Source organism: Dasypus novemcinctus, chromosome 1 (genome assembly GCF_030445035.2).
Source record: "Dasypus novemcinctus isolate mDasNov1 chromosome 1, mDasNov1.1.hap2, whole genome shotgun sequence".
In the NCBI taxonomy this organism is placed as follows: domain Eukaryota; kingdom Metazoa; phylum Chordata; class Mammalia; order Cingulata; family Dasypodidae; genus Dasypus; species Dasypus novemcinctus.
Genome location: NC_080673.1, coordinates 41,969,223 through 41,994,291, shown reverse-complemented (window position 1 = coordinate 41,994,291; position 25,069 = coordinate 41,969,223). Strand labels below are relative to the sequence as shown.

Below are 25,069 nucleotides of genomic sequence, written 5' to 3'. Positions count from 1 at the left end.
AGCACCCTAATTATTAAAAGTCGGTTGTAACAGTGGTGACTCTGTCCCTGCCCCTGGCAAAGGAGAAAGTTGTAAGAAGACTCAGTGGTCCCTGGCGCAATGAGGGCAGCTTAAGCCTCCACAGCTTATAGCACCAACTACATGCTGGGCTCCTACTGCATAACCAGCAAGGGAGAAAGGATAGGAAGCCCTAAACTAAAGAGAAAATCTGCACCCAGAATAAATACTCTAGTAAGCCAGATGCAAATACACCAACAAAAAATTACAATTCACACCAAGAAACAGGAAGACATGGCCCAGTTAAAGGAACAAGATAAGCTTCCAGATGATATAAAGGAGTTGAGACAATAATTATAGACGTTCAAACAAATTTCCTTAATAAATTCAATGAGATGGCTAAAGAGATTAAGGATATTAAGAAGACAATAGATGAGCACAAATAAGACTCTGAAAGCATACATAGAAAAACAGCAGATCTTATGGAAATGAAATGTGCAATCAATGAAATTTAAAAAACATTGGAATCATATAATAGCAGATTTGAGGAGGCAGAAAAAAGGATTGGTGAGCTTAAAGAAATGGCCTCTGAAAGTGAACATACAGAAGAACAGATGAAGAATGGAAAAAACTGAACAAGTTCTCAGGGAACTAAATGACAGCAAAAGATGTGCAAATATACGTGTCATGGGTGTCCCAGAAGGAAAAGAGAAGGGAAAACGGGCAGAAGGAATATTTGAAGAAATAATGGTAGAAAATTTCCCAACCCTATTGAAGGGCATAGAAATCCCTGTCCAAGAAGCACAACGTACTTTCCATCCGAAAAAATCCGAATAGACCTACTCCAAGACACATACTCATCAGAATGTCAAATGCCAAAGACAAAGAGAATTCTGAGAGCAGCAAGAGAAGAGCAATGCAAAACATATAAGGGATATCCAATAAAATTAAGTGCTTATTTCTCACCAGAAACCATGTAGGCAAGAAGACAGTGGTCTGATATATTTAAGATACTACAAGAGAAAAACTTCCAGCCAAGAATCTTATATTCAGCAAGACTGTCTTTCAAAAACGAGGGCTAGATTAGAATATTCACAGATAAACAGAAACTGAGAGAATTTCTAAGCAAGAGACCAGATTTGCAAGAAATACTAAAGGGTGTGCTAGAGCCTGAAAAGAAAAGACAGGAGAGAGGGGCCTGGAAGAGAGTCTAGAAATGTAACATTATATCAATAAAAGTAACTAAAAGTGTCAAAAGAGTGGTGAAAATAAAATATGACAGATAAAACTCAAATAGGAATAAACTTAACCAATGATGTAAAGCACTTGTATTCAGAAAACTGCAACTCAATGTTAAAACAAATCAAAAAAGCCCTAACTAACTGGAAGAACGTTCCATGCTCATGGATTGGAAGACTAAATATCATTAAGATGTCAATTCTACTCAAACTGATACACAGATTTAATACAATTCTGATAAAAATCCACCAACATTAAAGAAAAAAATTGAAAACACGATCATTAAATTTATTTGTAAGGGTAAGGAGTCCTGAATAGCCAGAAACATCATAAAAAGGAAAAGTGAACCCTCCTCTCCAGACTTTAAATCATAATACCTACCTATAGTTGTAAGAACAGCACGGTACTAGCCTAAAGACAGACACAATAGACCAATGGAACCCAATTTATGGTTCAGAAACAGACCCTCACAGGTATGGTCAAGTGATTTTTGACTAGCCTGTCAAACTCACACAGCTTGGGCAGAACAATCCATTCAACAAAAGGTGCTGAAAGAATTGGATATCCATAGCTGAAAGAAGGAAAGAGAACCCCTACCTCACACCTTATCCAAAAATTAACTCAAAATGAATCAGAAAAATAAAAACAGAAGAACCATAAAACCTCTAGAAGAAATTATTGGAAAATATCTTCAAGACCTGATGATAGGTGGTGGATTCTTAAAGGAGATAAGAGGAGGACTAAGTGGACTACTGATGGTTAACGTTTTTTTTTTTCTTTATTTTTTTAATGTTACATTTTAAAAAATGAGGTCTCCATATACTCCCCCCACCCCCCTCACCCCACTCCTCCCATAACAACAACCTCCTCCATCATCATGGGACATTCATTGCTCTTGGTGAATACATCTCTGAGCACTGCTGCATCACATGTCAATGGTCCACATTATAGTTTACACTCTCCCCCAGTCTACCCAGTGGGCCATGGAAGGATATATAATGCCCGGTAACTGTCCCTGCAGTACCATCCAGGACAGCTCCAAGTCCTGAAAATGCCCCCACATCACATCTCTTCTTCCCACTCCCTACCCTCAGCAGCCACCATGGCCACTTTCTCCAAATCAATGCTACATTTTCTTCGATTACTAATCACAATAGTTCATGAATAGAATATCAGTTAAGTCCACTCTAATCCATACTCTATTCCTCCATCCTGTGGACCTTACAATGATTGTGTCCAGTCCACATCTATATCATAAGGGGGCTTAGATTCCACATGGATGATGGATACAATTCTCCTGCTTTCAGTTGTACGCACTCTTGGTTCTCTCTTGTGGTGGTTGACCTTCTTCACCTCCATGTTCGCTGAGTGGGGTAAGTCCAATAAACCAGACCATAGGAGTTGCTAGTCTGTTGAGGCGCAGGGCCTGGCTATCACATGGTCAGTCCAGAGATTCAGGTTCCCTGGGTATACACTAAACCCTAGTGCCAACCACAGGTCCAGTAAAAGTAACAGGAGAGGCTTGTGTCCCATCTAAATCCAGCTCCATCACACAAAAACACAAACTCCAAAGTAGGGCCAATTGACATGGCTGTTTAATGTTTTTAGAAGTTTTAATTAGCTTTGCCGTAAAAGTGTGGAAATGAATAGAGCGGATAGTAACACAGTGAGTAACAACTAGTTTATAAATGGGGATGTGACTGAAAATGGTAGTCTAGTTATGCAAATGCCAATTGACAGAATGCTAGAGATTAATCTAGGAACTGGATAGCACAGTAAACCAAGATGTGGATGAGAATTGTGGTTGATGGTACAGATGAAAGAGTGTCCTTTTTAACTAGAGCAAATGTGTATCACTACTGCAGTGGTGTTGGGAATGTGGAGAAGCATGGGAAAAATACAGCTGGAGTGATCTATGGACCTGATTAGCAGTAACAAAATAATATTCTTGCATCTATGTGGAAGATGGACTCTGTTGATACTGAAGCAGTATGGAAAATGTGAGCCAAATGTACACCATGGACATGGTAACAATCAGATGTTATTTTATCTGTAGCAAATGACATACCACATTGTGGTGTGTTGATGAAGGGGTGTTGTTTGGGAATTCTGCACATGTGCATGATTGTTTTATAAGTTTACAACTTCTGTCATAAAAAACATATTTAAATAATAATAATAATAGGGTGGGTTGGGGGAAAAACACACCAAATGTAAGATAAGGCCTATGATTAATAGTAAGATTTTGACAATATTCTTTCACAGTTTGTAACAAACGTCTCATGACAATGCAAGGTGTTGGTGGAGGGTTGATGTATGGGGCCCCTGCATGATATTATGCATGTTTCCTTTGTAAGTTCACAACTTTTACTATACATTAATTGTTTATGTTCATATATAAATGATATAAAGAGAATAGGATTGGTGGCGGGGGGGGGGAATACTTTGTTTAATAGTAATATTTTGACAATGCTCTTTAATCATTAGTTAAAAAGGTTTGGGAGGTGGACTTGGCCCAGTGGATAGGACATCAGTCTACCACATGGGAGGTCCAAGGTTCAAACCCTGGGCCTCCTTGACCCGTGTGGAGCTGGCCCATGAGCAGTGCTGATGTGTGCAAGGAGTGCCATGCGACGCAGGGGTGTCCCCTGCGTAGGGGAGCCCCAACCGCAAGTAGTGCGCCCCGCAAGGAGAGGCACCCAACACGAAAGAAAGTGCAGCCTGCCCAGGAATGGCGCCACACACACAGAGAGCTGACACAACAAGATGACACAACAAAAAGAAACACAGATTCCCAGTGCCGCTGATAAGGATAGAAGCAGTCACAGAACACACAGCGAATGGACACAGAGAGCAGACCCCCCCTCGGGGGGGGGGGCAGGGAATAAATAACAAATAAATAAACCTTTAAAAAAAAATACAAACTTACCTCTGATTTGTTAAAATCACTTGGAACATAATTGCTTATATTACAAGAACAAGCTTTTCATTTGCAACGATGAAGAAAAGCTAAACACTATTATCAAGCCATGTTAAAATAATTTTCATGGCTTAGGAATTCCAAATACAGATGACATGATTAAATATATAGAAAATCCCAAATAATCTATAAGAAAACTACTAGAGCTGATAAATGAATTCGGCAAAGTTGTGGGATACAAAATCAATACACAAATATCAGTGGTTTTTCTATACAGCAGCAATGAACAATCCAAAAAGGAAATCAAGAAAACAATTCCATTTATAATAGCAACTACAACAATCAAATATCTAGGAATAAATTTAAACAAAATAAAACAAGGTTGTAAAGGTCTTGTTCCATGCTCATGAATGGACTTAATACCATTAAAATGTCAATGCTAGCTAAAGCTATTTACAGATTTAACACCATATCAAACAAAACTCTAACAGCCTTCTTCACAGAAATGGAAACGCCAGTCATCAAATTCATAGGGAAGGGCAAGGGACCTCAATTAGCCAAATCATACTGAAAAAGAACAAAGTTGGAAGACTTAACCCTCCTGATTACAAAACTTATTACAAAGTAACAGTAATCAAAAGAGTGTAGCTGCATCTCTCACAGACATGGAGCAGTTAATGTCTGCTGCTAAGGTTTCCACTGCAGATACAAGAAAACAAAGGTTTGTACTTTCAGTCCGTCTGGTTGTGGCTGCCAAGATGAAAGGGGAAATACAGGGAATTCTAAAAACATGGGGTAGGGAAAATAATCTTTGCAACTCAGAAATAAACTTGTAAACAGAGAAGAAGAAGAAAAACCAGTATGGTACTGGAAGAACAGGCATAAAGACCAATGGAAGAGAATTGTGAGTGCAGAAATAAACCCAAACATATAAGGCCAACTATTTTTGGCACAGGTGCTAAGTTGGCTCAATAAGGAAAGAACAGTCCCTTAAAGAAATGGAATGGTGCTGGGAAAACAAGCCATCCAATATGCAAAATAATGAAAGGGGACCCTTGCCTTACAACATATATAAATATTAACTAGAAATGGATCAAAGACCTAAATATAAGAGCTAAAAATATAAAACTACTAGAAAAAAAACATAGGGAAATATCTTTATGATCTTGTATTAGGCAAGGGAGTCTTAGACTTTACACAAAAACCACATGCAGCAAAAGAAAAACTGAAAAATATGAACTTCATCAAAATTTGAAACTTTTGTGCAAAGAACATCACCAAGAAAGTGAAAAGAAAACCAACAGATGGCAAGCGGATTCAGCCAAACAGATAGGGCGTCCGCCTACCACATGGGAGGTCCAAAGTTCAAACCCCGGGCCTCCTGACCCGTGTGGAGCTGGCCCATGCGCAGTGCTGATGCGCTCAAGGAGTCCCGTGCCACGCAGGGGTGTCCCCCGTGTAGGGGAGCCCCATGTGCAAGGAGTGGGCCCCGTAAGGAGAGCCGCCCAGCACGAAAGAAAGTGCAGCCTGCCCAGGAATGGCGCCACACACACAGAGAGCCGACGCAACAAGATGATGCAACAAAAAGACACACGGATTCTGGGTGCCGCTGACAAGAATGCAAGCAGGCAAAGAACACGCAGCGAATGGACAGAGAGAGCAGACAACTGGGGGTGGAGGGTGAGGAAGGGGAGAGAATAAATAAATAAATCTTGGGAAGTGGATTTGGTCCAACAGATAGGGTGTCCACCTACCACATGGGAGGTCCAGGGTTCAAACCCAGAGCCTCCTGACCCGTGTGGAGCTGGCCCATGCGCAGTGCTGATGCGCGCAAGGAGTGCCCTGCCACGCAGGGGTGTCCCCCGCGTAGGGGAGCCCCACGCGCAAGGAGTGTGCCCCGTAAGGAGAGCCGCCCAGCACAAAAAAAGTGCAGCCTGCCCAGGAATGACGCTGCACACATGGAGAGTTGACGCAGCAAGATGACACAACAAAAAAAGAAACACAGATTCCGGATGCCACTGCCGAGAATACAAGTGGACACAGAAGAACACACAGCAAATGGACAGAGAGCAGGCAACTGGGGGTGGGGGGAAAGGAGAGAGAAATAAATTTTAAAAAATAAAATAAAATCCTTTAAAAATAAATAAATAAATAAATAAATCTTTAAAAAAGAGAAAAAGAAAACCAACAGAATGGGAGAAAACATTTGGCAACCACATATCCGATAAGGGTTTACTATCCAGAATATACTAAAAAAAAAACAACTCCTACAACTCAACAACAAATAGACAACCCAATCAACAAACGGGCAAAGGACTTGGATAGATAATTCTCCAAAGAAAATAAATAAATGGCCAATAAGCATAAGAAAGATATTCAGCATTATTAGCCCTCAGGGAAATGCAAATCAAAACCACAAAGAGATACCACCTCACACCCAATAGGAAGGCTATTATTTTAAAAATGGGAAATAAGCTGGTGAGGGAGAAATAGGAACCTTGGGACATTGTTAATGGAAATGTAAAATGGTGCAGCCGCTGTGGAAAACAGTTTGGTGGTTCCTCAAAAAGTGAAACTCAGAACTACCATATGACCCAGCAATCCTAATTCTAGGTATATACCCCAAAGATGTGAAAGCAGGGACACAAACAGGTATTTGTACACCAATGGTCATAAGAGCATTATTCACAATATTTAAAAGGTGGCAGCAACCCAAGTGTCCATCAATGGATGAATGGATAAACAAAATGTGGTAATATATACAACAAAATATTATTCAGTCATAAAAAGGAATGAAGTTCTGATACATGGACGATATGGTTCAGCCTTGAAAACATCATGTTGAGTGGAATAAAGGCAAATATTGTATTCCACTTATATGAAATATCTAGAATATGCAAACTCATAGAGAAAGTAGATTAGAGGTTACTAGGGGCAGGGTGGAATGGAAGGAGGAAATGAGGTGTTACTGCTTAATGAGACTGGAATTTCTGTTTGGGGTAATGAAAAATCTTTGGTAATAGATGGTAGCACAATATTTTGAATATAATTTTGAACGTAATTAATATCACTGAATTGTAAATATGAATGTTGTTAAAATGGGAAATTCTGTGTTGTACATAAAATACTATGATAAAATTTAAAAATTTAAAAATAAAATGAAATCTTTTTTTCTTAAAACAAAATTTACTAGAGTGGAAGAGGATTTTTGAAACACATAACAAAAGTTGAGATTCCTGTGTAAAAAAAGAACTTCTACAAATCATTTAAAAAAGACAGACAAAAAAGTGTGGTATACATTTATACAATGAAAATAACCTACAGCTATATGTAGCAATATGGGTTTATCTTACAAATTGAATAATGAATGAAAAAAACATGGCATGAAAGAATCATACAGGATGATTCCATTTCTATGAACAGGTAAAACTAAATACCATTGTATAGGGATGTATATGTATATGGTACAACCATAGAAAAAAGTAAGGAAAAATCGCAGAAGTCAAAAAGGGGGCACCTCTAGGAGGGAGGGAGCTATGATTGAACTAATGGAACTGCCAATATTCTATTTCTTTATTTGGGTGGTGGTTACAAGACTTTTCACTTTAGAAATTACAGATTTTATGCACTCTTCTCTATATGCATTTCAAAAATAAATAAAAGCACTTACACAGTTATACCTAAATTTAGCAAGGAGAGAAGGGATTCACTGACTCCCTGATACCCATAAGCCTCTCAGTCGGTTCATACTCTCTCACCGGAGAAAAAGCAAAATCTAGCACAGACAGTACTAACAAATGTCCAAGCTTGGTAAGGAATGCGACGGTGTCTGAACAACACGTTAACTAGTGAGGGGAAAGAGAAGCACAGCTTCTAAAGAACTGTAAACTATTAAATAATTTATCCCAAAAGAAACAAAACCAAAAATTACAAGTCTAGGCCTCTACCCATTCGGTAAGATTTACGTCCCTCACCCCTTATTGAGCACTTAGTAAAAGGTTAGATACCGCAAGCACAATTTCTGAGTGCAAAAGTACATTATATCATGTCTCAGCAATAAATTATCACAGAACCTAGAAAAGCCTCTGCTGGCCTTGGGAAATTTGTGAAAACAAGTTACAAAATGCCATTTCCACCAGCCTTGGGATAAATACACATATTGCGACTAAATGATAAACATACATCTGGATCATGTCTAGCTTGAGCTCCAATATAGCTCCTCACAGTACAGTCCCCTGTAAGAGAGACTAAAGCTTTTTGCTAAAGGTAATGGGAACTCAGTCTACACTGTTTAAATCAATAATTCCACAGAAGCATATTTTTGCAAAGTTTTTTCATTGTTTTCACAAGAAATATTTACTCATACCCAGCAATAACTAGCTTATTTTCATTAGGTCTGGTTTTACACTAAAGAAAACTATTCACCATTTTCAAAACGACTGCTATTGTAGACAATCAAGTGCCTTATTCTGATGAAAACTCCTAGTAATGGCCATAGGAATTATTATCAATGTTCCAAGACTCGACCAAGGGTATCAAATTGACTATTTCTGCACGTTCTGCTCAAGCTCTTTCCTTCCATCCCATTTTCTATATCCTCCATTTTCCCCACAGACGCACTATCTTCTTTTGCAACTTTGTCTTAGCGGTTAAGGAAGCCTCACAGGAGATTCTCCGTGGCTTGATGGAACGTTCACTATATACCACCCTCTAACAAGGCTCTTAATGAACTGTTTTCACCTGACTCTTTTCCACTTCCATAACCCTCATTTGTTGTCAACCCCCTTGGTGTGTTCTTCCCTTTTGTTTTCAGATAACTCGGCTTAACCAGCTGGAACCAATGGTCAAATAATTTCCTTTTGATTACGTTTGATTGAAAAATAGCCCCGGGAGGACGTTAGGAGCGTGGAGCTCCCCTTGCCCGGTCCCCTCCTGCGCCATACTGTTTAATCCGTGCAACTTTTGTGCACCAAAACCCCCCACAAGATCATAAAAGTAATAATGGGCCCAGAAGTGAGTTTCCGTCCACAATGAGTTGCCTTCTGGTATATTATTTTGTTGTTGTTGTTTACTGGGGTGCTCACAAGGTAACTCTAAGGCAAGTCCTACAGCAATCTGCTGAGGCTCGGCGGAGGGTCAGGCGAGGGGGAAAGGTCGCAAGTACGAAGTTCAGGAGACGCAAAGCAGACGTGACTCAGTCACTAGCACGTGGTTTGACCCGTTGGGTGGCGCTGGCAAACCTCGGGGAGGGGGTCACCGAGACGGCCAGACCCAGTGAACTGTCCACCAGCCTTTGACTCAACCAGAGATAAGTAATCACCCGGGCCACAAGTTCTAAGCCAGCAGCTTCCAGATTTAGCTTGCACGGAAATTTTGGAGTACGGGCTCCAGGACCACCAGCAGGTAGAGACCGGTTTGAATCTCCTAGGATCTAGGGCTCGGGCCAAAAGTGAGGAAGAGGATGGAAAGGCCACGCTCCCCGCCACCACCGCCCCCCGCCCCCGAGAGCCGAAGGTGCGGGACCCTGCGGGCGGGTGGAGGAGCCGCGGGTCCCGGGCGGGTCCCGCGCAGGCCCCGCGCCGCCCGGCCCCGGGTCGCCCGGCTCTCGGCTCCTCGCGGGCCCTGGTCCCGCCCGCGCAGCCCGCGCTCCTCACCTGCGGCCGAGTGGCCCGAGAGCGCGCGGCCCCGAGCGCGGCGCGGGCCCCCCAGCTCCCGGCGCTCGCGCAGCTCGTCCCCCTCGTCCTCTCGCCGCCGGCCTTCGGCCATGGGCTTCGCGCCGAGGCGCAGCCGGGGAGCGCGGGCGAGCCCCGAGCCGAAGCCCCCGGGGCCAGGGAGGTACCTCCCGCCGGGAAGAGGCGGCGGCGGCGGCGGAACGGGGCCCTGGGCGGACTCCACCTGCGGCCCGCGGGAGGGCGGCCGGGCCGGGGCCGAGCCGGTTTCCCCGCCTCCTCGCCGCGCACCGGCGGCCTCCGCCTTGGCCCGCTCTCTCCCGCTCACTTCCCTCTTCCTCTTTCCCGTCCCCGTCCCGCAGGATCCAGCCCGACCTCGGCCCCGGCCAGGCCTCGCCTCCTCTGGGAGGGGTTACGGGCAGCTGGGGCCGCCCCGAAGTCGCACACGAGGGACCCAAACAAACGTGTCCAAAATAAACAAACAGGATGGGAAGTGGAGAAGGAGGGGGCCTGGGCTCTTCCTGCGCGCTCCCAATATTCCGATGTCAACAGGAAACCCATTTGCTTGACATTTAAACAAAAGGAGGAGGAGGAACCTGCTCGGAGCTAGACGGGGAGAGAAGGGCGTGAGGGCAGGGGAGCAGCTGACCTTTGGAATCAACTTAGCTTGGAATTTGTTCGAGCCTTTTACATTGACTTTTTTTTTTTTTCTTCCTTCTCTTTTCGCTCCTTAAAATCAAGTCAGCTAATTAAGGATTGAGAAATGACCACAATCCCTAGAAGGACAGGAGAAAAAAAGTCTATTTAAGGAGACCCACAGCTGATTATTTTATAGAGAAGCAATTCGATGAAGTGAAGGGAGCAGTGGCTTTGGAGTCCAAAACCGTAATCGAAGTACTTGGCTGTGGATCCTACCAGTGTAAAAGTTTTTAAAAGCTGGAAAGAACTGTGTAACTAAAGTTATGTGTATCTATATAAAACATATCTTAGGTTCAGGACTCGCACATACGCACATACACAAAGAGGGCAGATTCAGAAATCTCAGAAAAAAAGATACCCAAGCAGCAGGCAGGAACATTGCCTGGGCATGAACCATAGGAAACAACTGTGAGGGATGATCAGGCCTTTATCTTCAGCCTCTTACTCTATTTCTAAGAAATTGTGACAGCTGCTGATGTTCAGAGGGTAAAAGAAAAAAGGAAAAAAGGGTCACTAAAAATAGAAGTGCCTACCATACCCCAGTGCAGTTTCTTTGCCTTTTCAATAGTGGTTGTTGCTGCCTTAGAAAATGTGTCAGCTTTTAAGCCTGAAGAACTACAATTGATTTGTGGAATTGCGGTCAAATCCACAAGTTAAAACTTCAGTACTGCATAATCAGTTAAATAACTGGACATCAGAAGAACTTGAAATTAAACCAGTGTTAGACAGTCAAAGGGGTGCTAATGCAAAATACCAGAAATTGGTTGGTTTTTATGAAGGGTATTTGTTTGGGGTAGGAGCTTTCAGATACCAGGCCATAAGCATAAGTTACTTCTCTCACCAAAGTCTATTTGGAGTAAGATGGCTGCTGACGTCTGTGAGCGTTCAGGCTTCCTGGGTTCCTACATTCCTGGGGTTTGCTTTTCTCTGGGTTCAAGGTTCCTTTCTTCCTGGGGCTGGCTCTCTCTATGAGCTTACTTCCCTGGGCTCCAGCTTAAGTCTTCAGCATCAAACTCCAACAATGGAAATCCTCAACTCTGTTCTTTGCCATGCCTTTTATCTGTGAGTCCCCACCCACCAAGGGGCTGGGACTCAAAGCCCTAATCATAACTCAGTCATGCCCAAGTTACAGATTAGATTACAAGCATAATCCAATATCTATTTTTGGAATTCATAACCATATCAAACTTCTACAACCAGCAAGGAAAAAATCCTTCAATGTCTTTTTTTTTTTTTTTTTTTAATGTTACATTTCAATGTTCTTTTAAATGTTTGGATTCACTTAAAGTGAATATGTATCACTTACCTTCAAGATTGAGGAATCATTCGGAGGCCCTTACCTTGACCACACTGCAACTTCACTTAACTGTTGGGGTCAGTTCTGTTATTCAGATTCTTAGTTTGGAAAGGAATGAAAGTGGTTCTGGAACACCCATCCACTCAGAGCTTTGGGAGCCCACACTTTTCCTTCAGGTGTATGCATGCTCAATCCCGCATTACATTCAGCAAACATTTCTGGTAACTATTATGTGCTAAGCACCACACTAAGTGTTGTAGGGAGATTCAAATGAAAAACAGAAATTACTGTCAGGCCCTAAGATAGGTGAATTTCACATAGGTTTTCTCATTTTAAATAAACAAATCGTGTTCCTTATCCTCCAACAGGAGTACTGGAGAGAAAGATTTATCCAATTTACCCCCAAACAAGACAAGTTCTATAATAAAGCTATAATCTTAGACAAGGGTGCCAAGACAATTCGATGAGAAAAAAAAAAACTTTTTAACAAGTGCTGGGACAGCTGGATATCCAAATGCAAAAGAAGGAACATGGACCTCTCCCTTACACCATTTACAAAAATTTACTCAAAATGGGCCACAAACCTAAATGTAAGAACTAAAATTATAAAACTCTTAGAAGAAAACATAGGTGTAACTCCTTGTGACCTTGATTAGGCAACAGTTTCTTAAATACATCAAAAGCCCTTTGACAGGGAAGAGAATGTGACTCAAATGATAGAGCTTCTGCCTACCATATGGGAGGACCTGGGTTTGGTCCCTGGGGCCTCCTGGTGAAAAAGAGCAGAAAGCATGACTGCACAGCAAGCCAGTGCCTGCACAGCGAGCCAGTGCCTGTGCAAGTGTCCACACGGTTAGCCAGTGCCCCACTCAAGTGAGTCACGCAGCATGATGATGCATCAAAAAGAGAGACGGGGGTGGGGAATGGGGTATATGGGAACCTCTTATGTTTTTTAACATAACGTTTTATATGATCTATTTATCTTTTAAAAAAATTTTTTTTAATAATTTAAAAAAAAGACAAGAGGAGAGTGTGAAGCACAGCAGAAACCAGGAACTGAGGTGGCACAATTGAGAGGGAACCTCTCTCCCCATCAGAGGTCTCCAGGATCAAATCCCAGTGAATCCTGGAGAGAGGAAATGAGAAGAGAAGACCAAACAGACAGGAAAAACAGCAGGGTAGGAGGAGGGGAAGGGGAGGAAAATAAATAAATCTTTTAAAAAAAGCCCACTGACAAAAGAAAACAATTATTAAAGATCTCATCAAAATTAAAAACACTTGTGCTTCAAAAGACACCATCAAAAAATTGAAAGGACAGTCCACAAAATGGAAGGAAATATTTGCAAATCATATATCTAAGGGGCTTATATTCAAAATATATAAAGAATCTAAAAAGAATTGCTGTTGAAAATGCAAAATGGTATATCGCTTTGGAAGACAGTCTGGCAGTTTTTTTTAAAGCTAAAAATAGACTTACTGTATGATCCAGGCATCATGCTTCTAGGTATTTACCCTAGTGAGTTAAAAACTTATGTCCACACAAAAACATGCACATGAATGTTTATAGCAGCTTATTTGATAACTGTCAAAAATTGGAAGAAAGATGTCCTTCAATAGGTGGATGGATAAACAAACTATATACAACAGAGTATTATTCAGTTAAAAAAAGAAACGAGGGAAGCAGATATAGCTCAAGTGATTGAGCTTCTGCCTACCACATGGAAGGTGTGTGGTTTGATTTCCAGTGCCTTCTAAAGAAGACAGTGAGCTGGCACGACAGGCAGGCACAGCAAGCTGATGCAACAAGAGACACAAGAAGAAAAACACAATGACAGACCCAACAAAGCAGGGAACAGAGGTGGCTCAAGTGATTAGGCACCTCCCTCCCATATCAGAGGTCCTGGGTTTGGTTCCTTGTGCCACCTAAGGAAGCAAGGAAGATGAACAGACAAAGCAAGTGCAAAAACAATGAGGGGGTGGGGAGAAATAAATAAATTAAATAAACCTTAAAAAAAAAAAAGGACCTAGCAGGATGGCTCAAATAAAAAAGACAAAAACAAGTGTTAGGGAAGTGGATGTGGCTCAAGTGGTAAGGCCTCCACCTACCATATGGGAGGACCCAGGTTTTAACCCTGGGGCCTCCTGGTGAAAAAGAAGAGAAAGTGTGCCTGCACAGCAAGCACATGTGGTGAGCTGAGTGCCCGCATGGTGAGCCGAGTGCCCATGTGAGTGCCTCTGTGGCGAGCCAGTGCCCACGCAGCAAGGTGAGTGCCCACGTGGTGAGCCAGTGCCCACACAAGTGAGTCTCACAGCAAGATGATGATGCAACAAAAGAGAGACAAAGGGGAGAGTCAGGTGAAGCGCAGCAGAGACCAGGAACTGAGGTGGCACAATTGACAGGGAACCTCTCTCCACATCAGAGGTCCCCAGGATCAAATCCTGGTGAATCCTAGAGGAGAAAGTGAGAAGAGAAGACAAAAAGAGAAATAGAGACAGAACATCACAAAGTGAATGGACACAGCAAAAACAGCAGGGAGGAGGAGAGGGTGGAGAGGGTGGGGAGGGAGAGGGGAGGGGAGGGGAGAGAAGAAATAAGCAACAAGTGAAGTAAAATCTTTTTTAAAAAGACCATAATAGTTCAGACAAATCAGTAATAATTAAAAACAAAAAACAAATGTTAGTGAAGATGTGGAGAAACTGGAGCTTTCTTATATTGCTGGTGGGAGTGTGAAATGGTGCAGCCACTTTGGAAAACAGTTTAGCAGTTCTACAAAAGGATAAAGTTACTGTATGACCCAGCAATCCCACTTCTACTAAGTAAATTATTGGTTGTCCAGCAGATGGGAATGAGGAGGAGCTGCTGATGGGTAGAGGGCTTCTTTCGGGCATGATGAAAATGTTTTAAAATCAACTAGTGGTGATGATTGCACAACTCTGTGAATATACTAAAAACTCTTCAATTGTATACATTAAAGGGGTGACTTATATCTCAATAGAGCTATTATTTTTTTTAAAAGAAAGATATAACCAACTCATAAAAGCACAAAAAACAAAGACCAAGGAGATGATTGCATTGTAATGATATTTAAGTAGAGAAACCCAGTAGGAGTTACAAGCTATAAGAATTTAATCATATGAAAGAAAACCAAAGGTGTGGCCAATGAGCAACTAAATAAACATGCCAAAACATCCTACCCACCCAAGTGACACAACAAGGAGCCAAACCCATAAAAGGAAAATGTTAAGAAACTTGGAAAGAAAATGTAGAACAAGATTAGCCCTCAAAACTTTAGGGTATTAATACAAAAATGAAAGAGACATTGAAAAGAGGTTTCCATTATAAGAGAAAATTTTCTTTGCTTTTCATGTCTTTAGCTATATAGTCTGAAGCAAAATACTGTGCAAATAGAACACCACACAAAAAATAACAACCCTACACAAATACATATATGAGGGAGCAGATGTGGTTCAAGCAGTTAGGTGCCCACCTTCCACATGGGAGGTCCTGGGTTCGGTTCCCAGTGTCTCCTAAAGACAGCAAGCAGCGCAATGAGCTGACACAATGAGCAGGGAGCAGCTGTGGCTCAAGTGGTTGGGCAGCCACCTCCCACATGGGAAGGTCCCAGTGCTTCCTAAAGAAGACAAGCAGACAATGAGTAGACACAATGAGCAGAGACAATGAGCAGACACAGCAAGAAGACAACGAGCAGAGGAGGGAGCCATGGAGGGCAGGGGGAATGTCTTTAAAAATACATATATGGTGCAGTGCTTAGCAAATAAAAAGCACAATAAATATTTGTTAAATGACTGAATTAGAACAATTCCATTTTTTTTCCTTGCTGAATTACTGGAAGGCATGGGTCTTAAATCCTTTAACTTAAATAAAAAGTACATGAAATTAAAAGGTTATAGCCAGAAACCTCAAAAAAGAAAAAGCAAGGAAGGAGAGGGATATATAGTGAATTTAAAAAGTATCTGCAAAGGTTTTTTCTTAAAATATTGAGACAAATAAGAACAAATTTTAAGATTTTGTAAAGTAGAATAGAGAGTTCAAGAGCGGTTATTACGGGAAACGGACTTGGCCCAGTGGTTAGGGCGTCCGTCTACCACATGGGAGGTCCGCGGTTCAAACCCCGGGCTTCCTTGACCCGTGTGGAGCTGGCCCATGCGCAGTGCTGATGCACGCAAGGAGTGCCCTGCCACGCAGGGGTGTCCCCCGTGTAGTAAGGAGAGCCGCCCAGCGTGAAAGAAAGTGCAGCCTGCCCAGGAATGGCGCCGCCCACACTTCCCATGCCGCTGACGACAGAAGCAGACAAAGACGCAGCAAATAGACACAGAGAACTGGGGCGGGGTGGGGGGGGGAATTAAATAAATAAATAAATCTTAAAAAAAAAAAGAGTGGTTATCTCATTCTCCATATTTTCTCTTTGTTTTAAAATTTTAATTCTGCCTTTTTGAAAAACAAAAAACACGCTATAGTTTCTGCTTGCCTAGTGCACTTCACTCTAGGGAATTCCTCTTTGTAGGAGACTGCTTACAAAAGTGCCCCTAATTCTTTATGCCTCCATGTCGCTGTACACAGTCATGTGACTTCACAGCTCCTCTAAGAAGTGGTTCCCCACTCCATGGATCCAGGCTGCCGTGGGATTTGCTTTGGCCAATAGAATATGACAGACATGACAATGTGAGAACTTCAAGTCACACACCTCAAGAGACCTTTCTAGATATGGGTTTCTCTGCCAGAGGGGTGCCAATGCAAAGTACCAGAAATCTGTTGGCCTTTATAAAGGATATTTATTTGTGGTAAAAGCTTATTACAAGGCTGTAAAAAGTCCAACTCAAGGCTGATTTCTCACCAAAGTCAGCTGCCACTTGTTGAGGCAAGATGCTCGCTGATCTCCAGCTGGCCTCTGCCTTCCCCTCTGGGCTTCCTCTTCCTCTGAGGCTCCACGGGCCCAGCTTCTTCCTGATCTCAGTTGCAGGTTGGCATGGGACTTGTCTCTCAGGGCCTCCTCTATCAGGCTCGGCTCGCTTCCCAAGGTCAGCTGTCAGCTATTAGGCAGAATGGTTCATTTCTTCCTGGGGCGTTAGCTGTTTGAGCCTTCTCCTTTCTGTCACATGCCCAGACCAAAAATGACAAACTTTCTCTTCCAGGGTGTCCGCCTGTCTGTGTGAGTGTGTGTTTATATCAGACCCACCAAGGAGGTAGGGACTCAACCTGAGTCACACCTTCCTGATGGGGGGGGTCTAATTAAAAAAAACCCTCATGCAATCTTAACAGGTAATCTAATCAAAGGCCCCTCAGCTGAATTTAATATAATCAAAGGGGATGAAACCCAGAGGAACAGATTAGATTACGAACATAATCTTTCTGTTTTGGGGATTCACAAATAATCTCAAACTGCAATAGAAGCCGTGCACCACGGTGTGAGCAAGCCAGGGCAAGTCTATTAGAGAACAAGAAACTGTGGGGAAGCGGACTTGGGCCCAGTGGTTAGGGCGCCCGCCTACCACACGGGAGGTCCACAGTTCAAACCCCAGGCCTCCTTGACCCGTGTGGAGCTGGCCCATGCGCAGTGCTGATGCGCGCAAGGAGTGCCCTGCCAAGTTTCCCGCATTGGGGAGCCCCACATGCAAGGAGTGTTCCCCGTGAGGAGAGCGGCCCAGCATGAAAGAAAGTGCGGCCTGCCCAGGAATGGCGCTGCACACACGGAGAGCTGACACAGCAAGATGACGCAACAAAAAGAAATACAGATTCCTGGTGTTGCTGATAAGGATAGAAGTGGTCACAGAAGAACACAAAGTGAATGGACAGAGAACAGACAACTAGCGGCGGGGGGCGAGAAACGAGAAATAAATAAAAAATCTTTAAAAAAAAAAAAAAAGAAAAGAAACTATCCGGAGAGACCAGTATCCCCCATAGGCCATTTAGACCAGTCTATAGCAACACCCCCCAGAACAAGTGAGAACCAGTGGAGATCAGCAGAGCTACTTATCTGGCCAGCAGATGACCACAGACACATGAGTGACTCAGCTGAGACCCAAACAGCTGCCCAGGTGACCTGTAAACTCATAAGCACTAAAAAATGTTCAATGCTTTGTTACGGAGGTTTGTGGTTGTATGTTTCACAACACATGCTAGTTTGGAGTCTCTGGAAATCAGTTGCTGAGATAGAGTTAGGAGTGCAAAAACTTTATTAGGGAGTAACACCTATGAAAGGAACAGGGGAGGAAGAAAGATTGGTCAAGAGGAACTGTCACGCCAGTATGTGGATCTGAAAAAGTCTCTGCCAGCCCAACAGGAAGCTCCAGAATAAAGAATCCCACTTTTGGTATAAATGGGCTAGAGGCTGCCCCAGGAAGAGTGCAACCTCAACCTCAACCACCTAGCTAAGGCTGTTCAAAAGCAGAGGCAGACCACGAAGGAGCTAACGGCTTGAGACTGTCGGTTTCCTACATTCCTCATATCTGGGCACCCAGTCCTTTCTTGAAGGGAGATCTCAGTGGCACATCTCTGTGTCTGCCAGTCCGCCCCTTGCATCATGCAAATCTACTTCTCCACATACGTTCGGGTGACAGCTCCTCCAAGGCTCTGGTGGCCTCTCTTCCTGAGAGGAAACTTGGAATACGGAGGGCAGCCTCTATCACTGAAATTTGTCTCAGGGTCTCCACTAGACTCATCACTTCCCTTCTCCACTATCCATTCTAAATTCCTCATGCTTTCAGCTACCACCTCTTCTTACTTAGTGTGACTCAAACCCACATTCTTAAGGGGTCTAGTAGGCATGTCCTTCCCCAGCTAGGACTACTTCACTTGTCCATTCACAGTTACAGTTGGCCAAGAGAGAACCACGAAGTACTCAAGTGAGTCACCTGAGTTCCCCACATATGCCCCCCTGCCCCATTGTGTAAAATCAACCTTACCTCCTCCTGCTGAGCAGAGCTGATTATCTGTGCAAAGATGGTGTCTCTTCTCACCTGCTGGTGGGATGTCAAAGTACCCAAGTGGAAGCTGTGGTTTGTAATTCAGTTGGACCCTTGCTGTGTCCTCAGGTGAGATTGTGCCCCTGTTGACAACCAGGACCTTTAAGGCTGTAAAGCCCAAGAAGCACAACCCAAGTCTGCCTGTGGGGTCACTGGGAGTGATGGTAAGCAGGACCACTCCTGTTTCCACCGCTTGGTTTCCACATCCATGCATTCTTCTGACAGGAGACACAGCACAATCGAAGATCTTGGCCATGGTGTGTATGTTACATTCTGGAGAATTAAGCACCATCTCTGCAGGGTATTGCCTCTCGTGTTGCACTTCAGATACTTCTTCATGTATATGTATGAAACTAGAGGTAAGGAGCACAATATATAATAGATTTTTAAAATAAGTACTACTTCAGCCATCAAAAACAAATCCATAAACCATGTAAGCATAAAATCCAAATCTCTCAAAGTCACATTCATGGAATAAACAATTATTATTAGTCCCTCTTTTCAAATAAAAATGAAGCCCATGCTGCAAAATCAAGATGAGGGCTCTCAGGAACTGAAGTTCCAGATTCAAAATGTAATAAAACACGTGGAAGTGTCAAAAGTGAGGGCTCATTTCCTGACAAGAGGACATTTATTTTCAAACTTTGGACACATCTGAAAAAGAAAAATATTGGTTTATATACAATGACCTAGAGCTTCCACACTTGTACCAGTTCAAGCTTTAATCCTTTTCCTTTGCCACATTTTTCTTTTTCCCTATTCCTGTCCACATTTTAACTTTAAAAAATGTCCCTTTCTCCTGCCTTTCATCCTCTCTCTTTCTATTTGTCTGTACCTCTTTCTCTTTACTTTCCTTGAAATTGTCTTTGGTTTTCTTCATTGTGTGCCTCAGTCTCTTCATCTGTAAAATGGGGATAATAATGCTAACTATCTCACAAGCACATTGTGAAGATTAAAATGAGTTAAGATATGTAAAGCACTTAGAACACTGCCTGGCAAAAAGAAGCACTATGTAAATATTATTTATTGAGTACATGCTATGTGAGGCACTGTGTTAGGTACTGAGGAGGTAAGAGTGAATCATATGCGGTTCTGTCCCTCTAGGAGCTCACGCTGTGATCGGAGCCATGGGAGAGGTGGTGTAGGGCGACCGATCATCCCAGTTGGTCCAGAACAGAGGGGCTCCCTGGGACGCAAGACTTTCAATGCTAAAACCATAGAAGTCCTGGGCAAGCCAAGCCAAGGTGGTCACCCCAGAGCTATGCAAGGTGGAGAGGACATGGGATCTAGGAGGGAACGTTGGAAAGGCGCTGTTTCCCCCAGTATCTGTTTACGCCTTGGTGATCAAGAATAAAGACTATATTTTCCAGTGTGCTATGGCACTAGGCATGTGACTAACTTCTGGATAATGGGAAATGGTGTGTGCAACTTTAGAGAAATGGAATAAAGGGAAAGTACATGCCCTTCTTTACCGCCTTCCTTGATAGACTAGAATTTGGATGTAATGGCTGGAGCCAGAACAGCCATCTCAGACCACAAGATGGAAGCCAGGTCTTCAGGAACTCGACGAAGCCTGACTCCCTGATGATCATACTTCTAGACTTCATTTATGTGCGAGAGAAACTTCTTTTTAAAGCTATGATTATGTGAGGTTTTCTGGCACATGGTTCATGTAACTCAAACGATTACAGACGTTAAACACTAACAGCCATGTAAGAAAAGGGAAGAAAAGTGTTCTAAGCAGAAGAAACAGTACGTTTTAAATCTTGCAAGTAAAGGAGAGTCTGGGGTAACTTCTAATTTCACAATAATTTGGGAGAAGATCTTCCTATTACAAAATACCTCTAATAAATTAAGGGAAATCTCTAAGGACTAAAATGAAAAAGGAGGTAAAACCGGAGTGTTAATAATAGTTGGCACACATATGGTACTATTCTAAGTGTTATACATATCTTAACTCACTCAGTCCTAACAAAAACCCAGGAAGTAGATACTATTTTTATCCCCACTTTATAGATAAGGAAACTGGGGCACATAAAGTTTACCTAAGATAAAAGGACAAGGGACAGTGGGTATCCCTACCAGAATTCTAGGAAAAGGAAAGAGAAAAGAATTGAGAAAAGTCAACATTCAAAAAGATAATTGCTGAAATTTGTCCAGAACGGATAACAATTTTCACAATAATGAAAATACAAAGCCCAGGTAGGTCTCTGAGGTAATACTAATACAAATACTAACAGTTGCACTTATTGAGTACTTAGAGCTAAGAATTCTTGTAAGTAAATTGGTTAATATGAATTAACCAATTTAGCCTTCACAACACCCTTTCAGAGAGAGTTCCTACCATCGTTACCATTTTACAGATGAGGAAACTGAGGCACAGAGTCTGTAAGTGGTAGAGTTAGGATTGAAACTCAGACAATTTGATTCCAAAGAAATGCACTTTCAAATCACCACTCTGGAAAATCCTTTTTAGGGCAAATTGATGAGTTTGGGATATTTAAGTGGAGTGAACCAAGTAGCAGTTAAAGCGATGGGTCTTTTTGCTGTCGAATGGAACTGTCTATGATGATGGCAGTGTTTTAAATCCAGGCTCTTCAGTGTGGTGGCCACTAGCCATACTGGCTATTGAACAACTGAAATGTGACTAGTGTGACTGAGGAACTAAATTTTAAGTTTTACTTAATTTTTATGTGGTGAGTGGCTACCATACTAGACAGTGCAGGTTCAGAGCCTACGAAGAAATCTGATCTGAATACAGATTAATACACTAATCCCCTTGACTCCAAACTTAAATAACTCCCAATTTTAGATGAGAAAAAATGAACGGAGTGAAGTTGTTCTTAAATAGAGTAAAAATTACCCTTAAATAGCTTTTAAGTTGTCTATAAAGAACTGTATGTATGTTTTGTTTGCATCACCCTGTATAATAATATGTGTGTGTAATTGTATTAGTCAGCCAAAGGGGTGCTGATGCAAAAGATTTTATAAAGGGTATTTATTTGGAGTAGAAGCTTACAGTTACAAGGCTCTAAAGAGTCCAACTCAAGGTTACTTCCTTACTCTGTTGCCATGTGTTGAAGCAAGATGGCGGGTGATGCCTGCGAGGGTTCAGCCCTCCTTTTCCCTCTTAAGGGTCCAGCATCTTCTGGTCTCAGCTGTAGGCTGGTGTAGAGCTCATCTCTCTTTCCACAGCTCGTTTCTTTCCAGGCTCAGCTGCTCTCTTCTCCTCACAAGGCCAGCTATAAACTATCAGGCGAATGGCTCATCTCTTCCTGGGGCCTCTGCACTGTCTATGGAGCTGTCTCTCTTCCTCTGTGTATTTCCTCTGTGTATCTACTTCTGTGCAAGAGTCTGTTTTATCAGCTCACTAATGGGGCGGGGCTCAACCCTGTGCCCCTAATGTTGTGGTCAAATCAAAGCCCTAATCTTGATTTAATCAAGCAAATGTAAAGCCTTTGAATTTAAATCAATCAAAGGGTATCATGCCCAGAGAAACAGACCAGTTTACAAACATAATATCTCTTCTTGGAATTCATAAATAATATCAAACTGCCACAGTAATGTATGTAGGAATGTTAAGAGTTCACAAATATGAACAGAAACCAGCAATGACTGAAAAGGAGGATTTAGTGAGATTGGAGAAAAACCAAAAAAGGGGATTATCTAGTAGGCCATGTGATGAATGTCTTGCAAGAGTAAGAAAGTACAACTGTATCAGATAGTGCTTGTACCTTATTGAGTGGAATAATCAGGAGTGGGGGGGTTTAGTACACACACTAGTTAGATTATTTTTTCTCCAATTCATAGACTATATACAAGTAAAATTTACATATGTGACATATTCGAAATGTCTATATGTGTACTTATATATATATATATTTAAAGATTTATTTTATTTATTTATCTCTCCCCACCCCCTTGTTGTTTGCACTTGCTGTGTCTGTTCATTTTTGTTTCTTTAGGAGGCACCGGGAACCGAATCTGGGACCACCAGTGTGGGAGGAAGGTACCTAATCACTTAAGCCACCTCCATTCCCTGCTTTGTTGTAGCTCTCATTATATTTTTCCTCTTGTGTCTCTTGTGTCATCTTGTTGTGCCACCTCGCCATACCTGCCCATCATGACAGCTCGCTGACTTCTTTAGGAGGCACTGGGAATTGAACCACAGACCTCCCATGTGGTAGGCAGGGGCCAATCCCTTCAGCCACATCTGCTTCCCCTTATATATTTTAAACTTTTTTGAAGTATTAGTTTTCAGTTGCTGCATAACAGATTACCACAAATTTAGCAGCTTAATACAATTCTCATTTATTAGCTCACATTTCTGACAGTAAGAAGTCCAGGCAATTGTGTTTTCTGCTTAGGGTCTCACAAGGCCAAAATTAAAGTAGAGGCCAGCCTGGGTTCTGATCTCAGCTGTGGCAAAGAACCTGCTTCCAAGCTCATTCTGGTTGTTGGCAGATTTCAGTTGCAGGACTGGAGCTTCCGTTTTCTTGCTGCCCTCAAGGAGGGCTGTCAGCTCCTGGAAGCTCCTCTGAGGTTCTTTCCACGTGGCCCCCTCCATCTTCATGCCAGTAACGACACTTCTCATCCTTCTTCAGCTTGGAATGTCTGACTTCCTCTTCTACAATCAGCCAGAGAAAACTCTACTTTTAAAGGGCTCCTTTTGTTATGTTAGGCCCATTCAGAATAATCTCCTTTTTTTCCACATAATGTAGCATAACCACAGTCCTGCTTTCCTTAGGAATCTGTGGTGTACAATAGGTCCTGAAAATTTTTGTCTATAAATGTGACGTTTAATGTCTCCCAAAATTTTATTTTCATTATTTACATATTTTTAACAAAATCTTCAGATTCATTTGATCTAAATTTGAAAATTAGATGATGCATTTTTCTTAACATCCTACTCCTTGTCCTTCCCTCCTCTTTTTTCTTGTCTTCATTAATGTTCATTTTCATTTGTTGTACATACTATTCAACGTCACTAAAAACTATTAAGGTTTTACATAACACAGAAATATTAAGGGTTTTGTTATATAGTAAGGATAGTGAAGCAAAGAACAAAGACCTTATGAATTACGAAATATATCTGCTTGAGCCTCTGGAGGAAGCAGTACTTGTTATTTTTTGAGTGCCCACTATATGTCAGGCAATGTATCAAGTGACTTATGTATCTGATCTTATTTTATTCCAGCAGCAAGTTTCTGAACTATTATCACAAATACATTTAGAGAAAAAGGAACAGTTTCAGAAGCGTTATATAACTTGACCAAACTCACACAAGTAGCTAGTGACAGGACAGTTCTCTAATCCGAGGCTCTCTGACTTGTACATGTTATTTATTTAGTCTGCCAAAGTCAGGTCTGGTTTGAATCCCAGTTCTGTCCCTTAAAGTATTGCTCAAATTATTTGGAGAGGCAATAATTTAATTCAAAAAGGTTTGCTGTAGATGAGAATGAGCATGGTCTTAGAGATACCTTCAGAACACCTGACCTGAGGAAACAGAAGCTTCTCATTGGCTGACTCCTCTCCATCTTCTAAGGTGTAATTAGTGTGGGGAGAATAGTGCCAAATTGACTGAGTGACAAGTTTGGAAACCATATGTAGTACATCACTTTCTAACGTAGCAATTATATAACCTTCAGAAAAAAATTGTTAAAATACTCTAAACTGCACAAATTCTTCTAGTAAAGGATTCCTAAAAGGTTAGGCCACGTGCTTCATTGAAACAGAGAGAGGGCCTCTCCCTTTAATTCTGTGAAGTGCTTCTTCTCCTAAAGCCATAGCCTCCTCTATAGCGCCACTGAACATTCAGGGAGTCAAGGAACCTGTCACCACCAAGTAAAAATGCTGTTGCCCCAGCCCTGAATCCTTGACTAATTAGAACTGCGTATGCAAAGGACCTGTGTTTTCCCAGGTGACTACAATGACCTTTCACGTCTGCGGGTTTAGTAACCCGTCTTTGGGATATATGTTTGACAGCGCCAGCCAGGCCCTGTCATCTGATTCTGAATGTTAATATAGTCTCTTCTTCATTGAAGTTTTGGCAGTTGCTTCCTACTGAGTTATTAGTAAGTTACATGACATAAAAATTATATACTATTGTGATGTTAGGCTAATGTGTCAACTCAGCCAGGTAAATGTGCCCAGTTGTTCGGTCAAGCAAGCACTGGACTAACTGTAATACAAGGGCATTTATGGACTTTAGTCACCACTGACTTTACTGCAGTGGTAAATCATAGATAGCTGATTACAATTACG

The 25,069-nt window shown here is 42.1% G+C and overlaps 1 protein-coding gene across 5 annotated transcripts in view; it reads right to left on the bottom strand.

Annotated features, from left to right (window-relative positions):
• The window catches only part of SH3D19 (SH3 domain containing 19), a 313,873-nt gene that overhangs the window by 182,533 nt on the left and 106,271 nt on the right, over nt 1–25,069 (bottom strand). For 2 of the 5 annotated variants that reach the window (XM_058282105.1, XM_058282038.2), the window contains exon 2: nt 18,746–19,158. In XM_058282105.1, coding sequence (XP_058138088.1) covers nt 18,746–19,097 — 352 coding nt within the window. In that variant the 5' untranslated portion in view covers nt 19,098–19,158. Of the gene's footprint in view, nt 1–9,810; nt 10,196–18,745; nt 19,159–25,069 lie in introns of those variants that run through there. The other 3 variants (XM_058282307.2, XM_071214440.1, XM_071214441.1) reach the window with 3 other exon arrangements.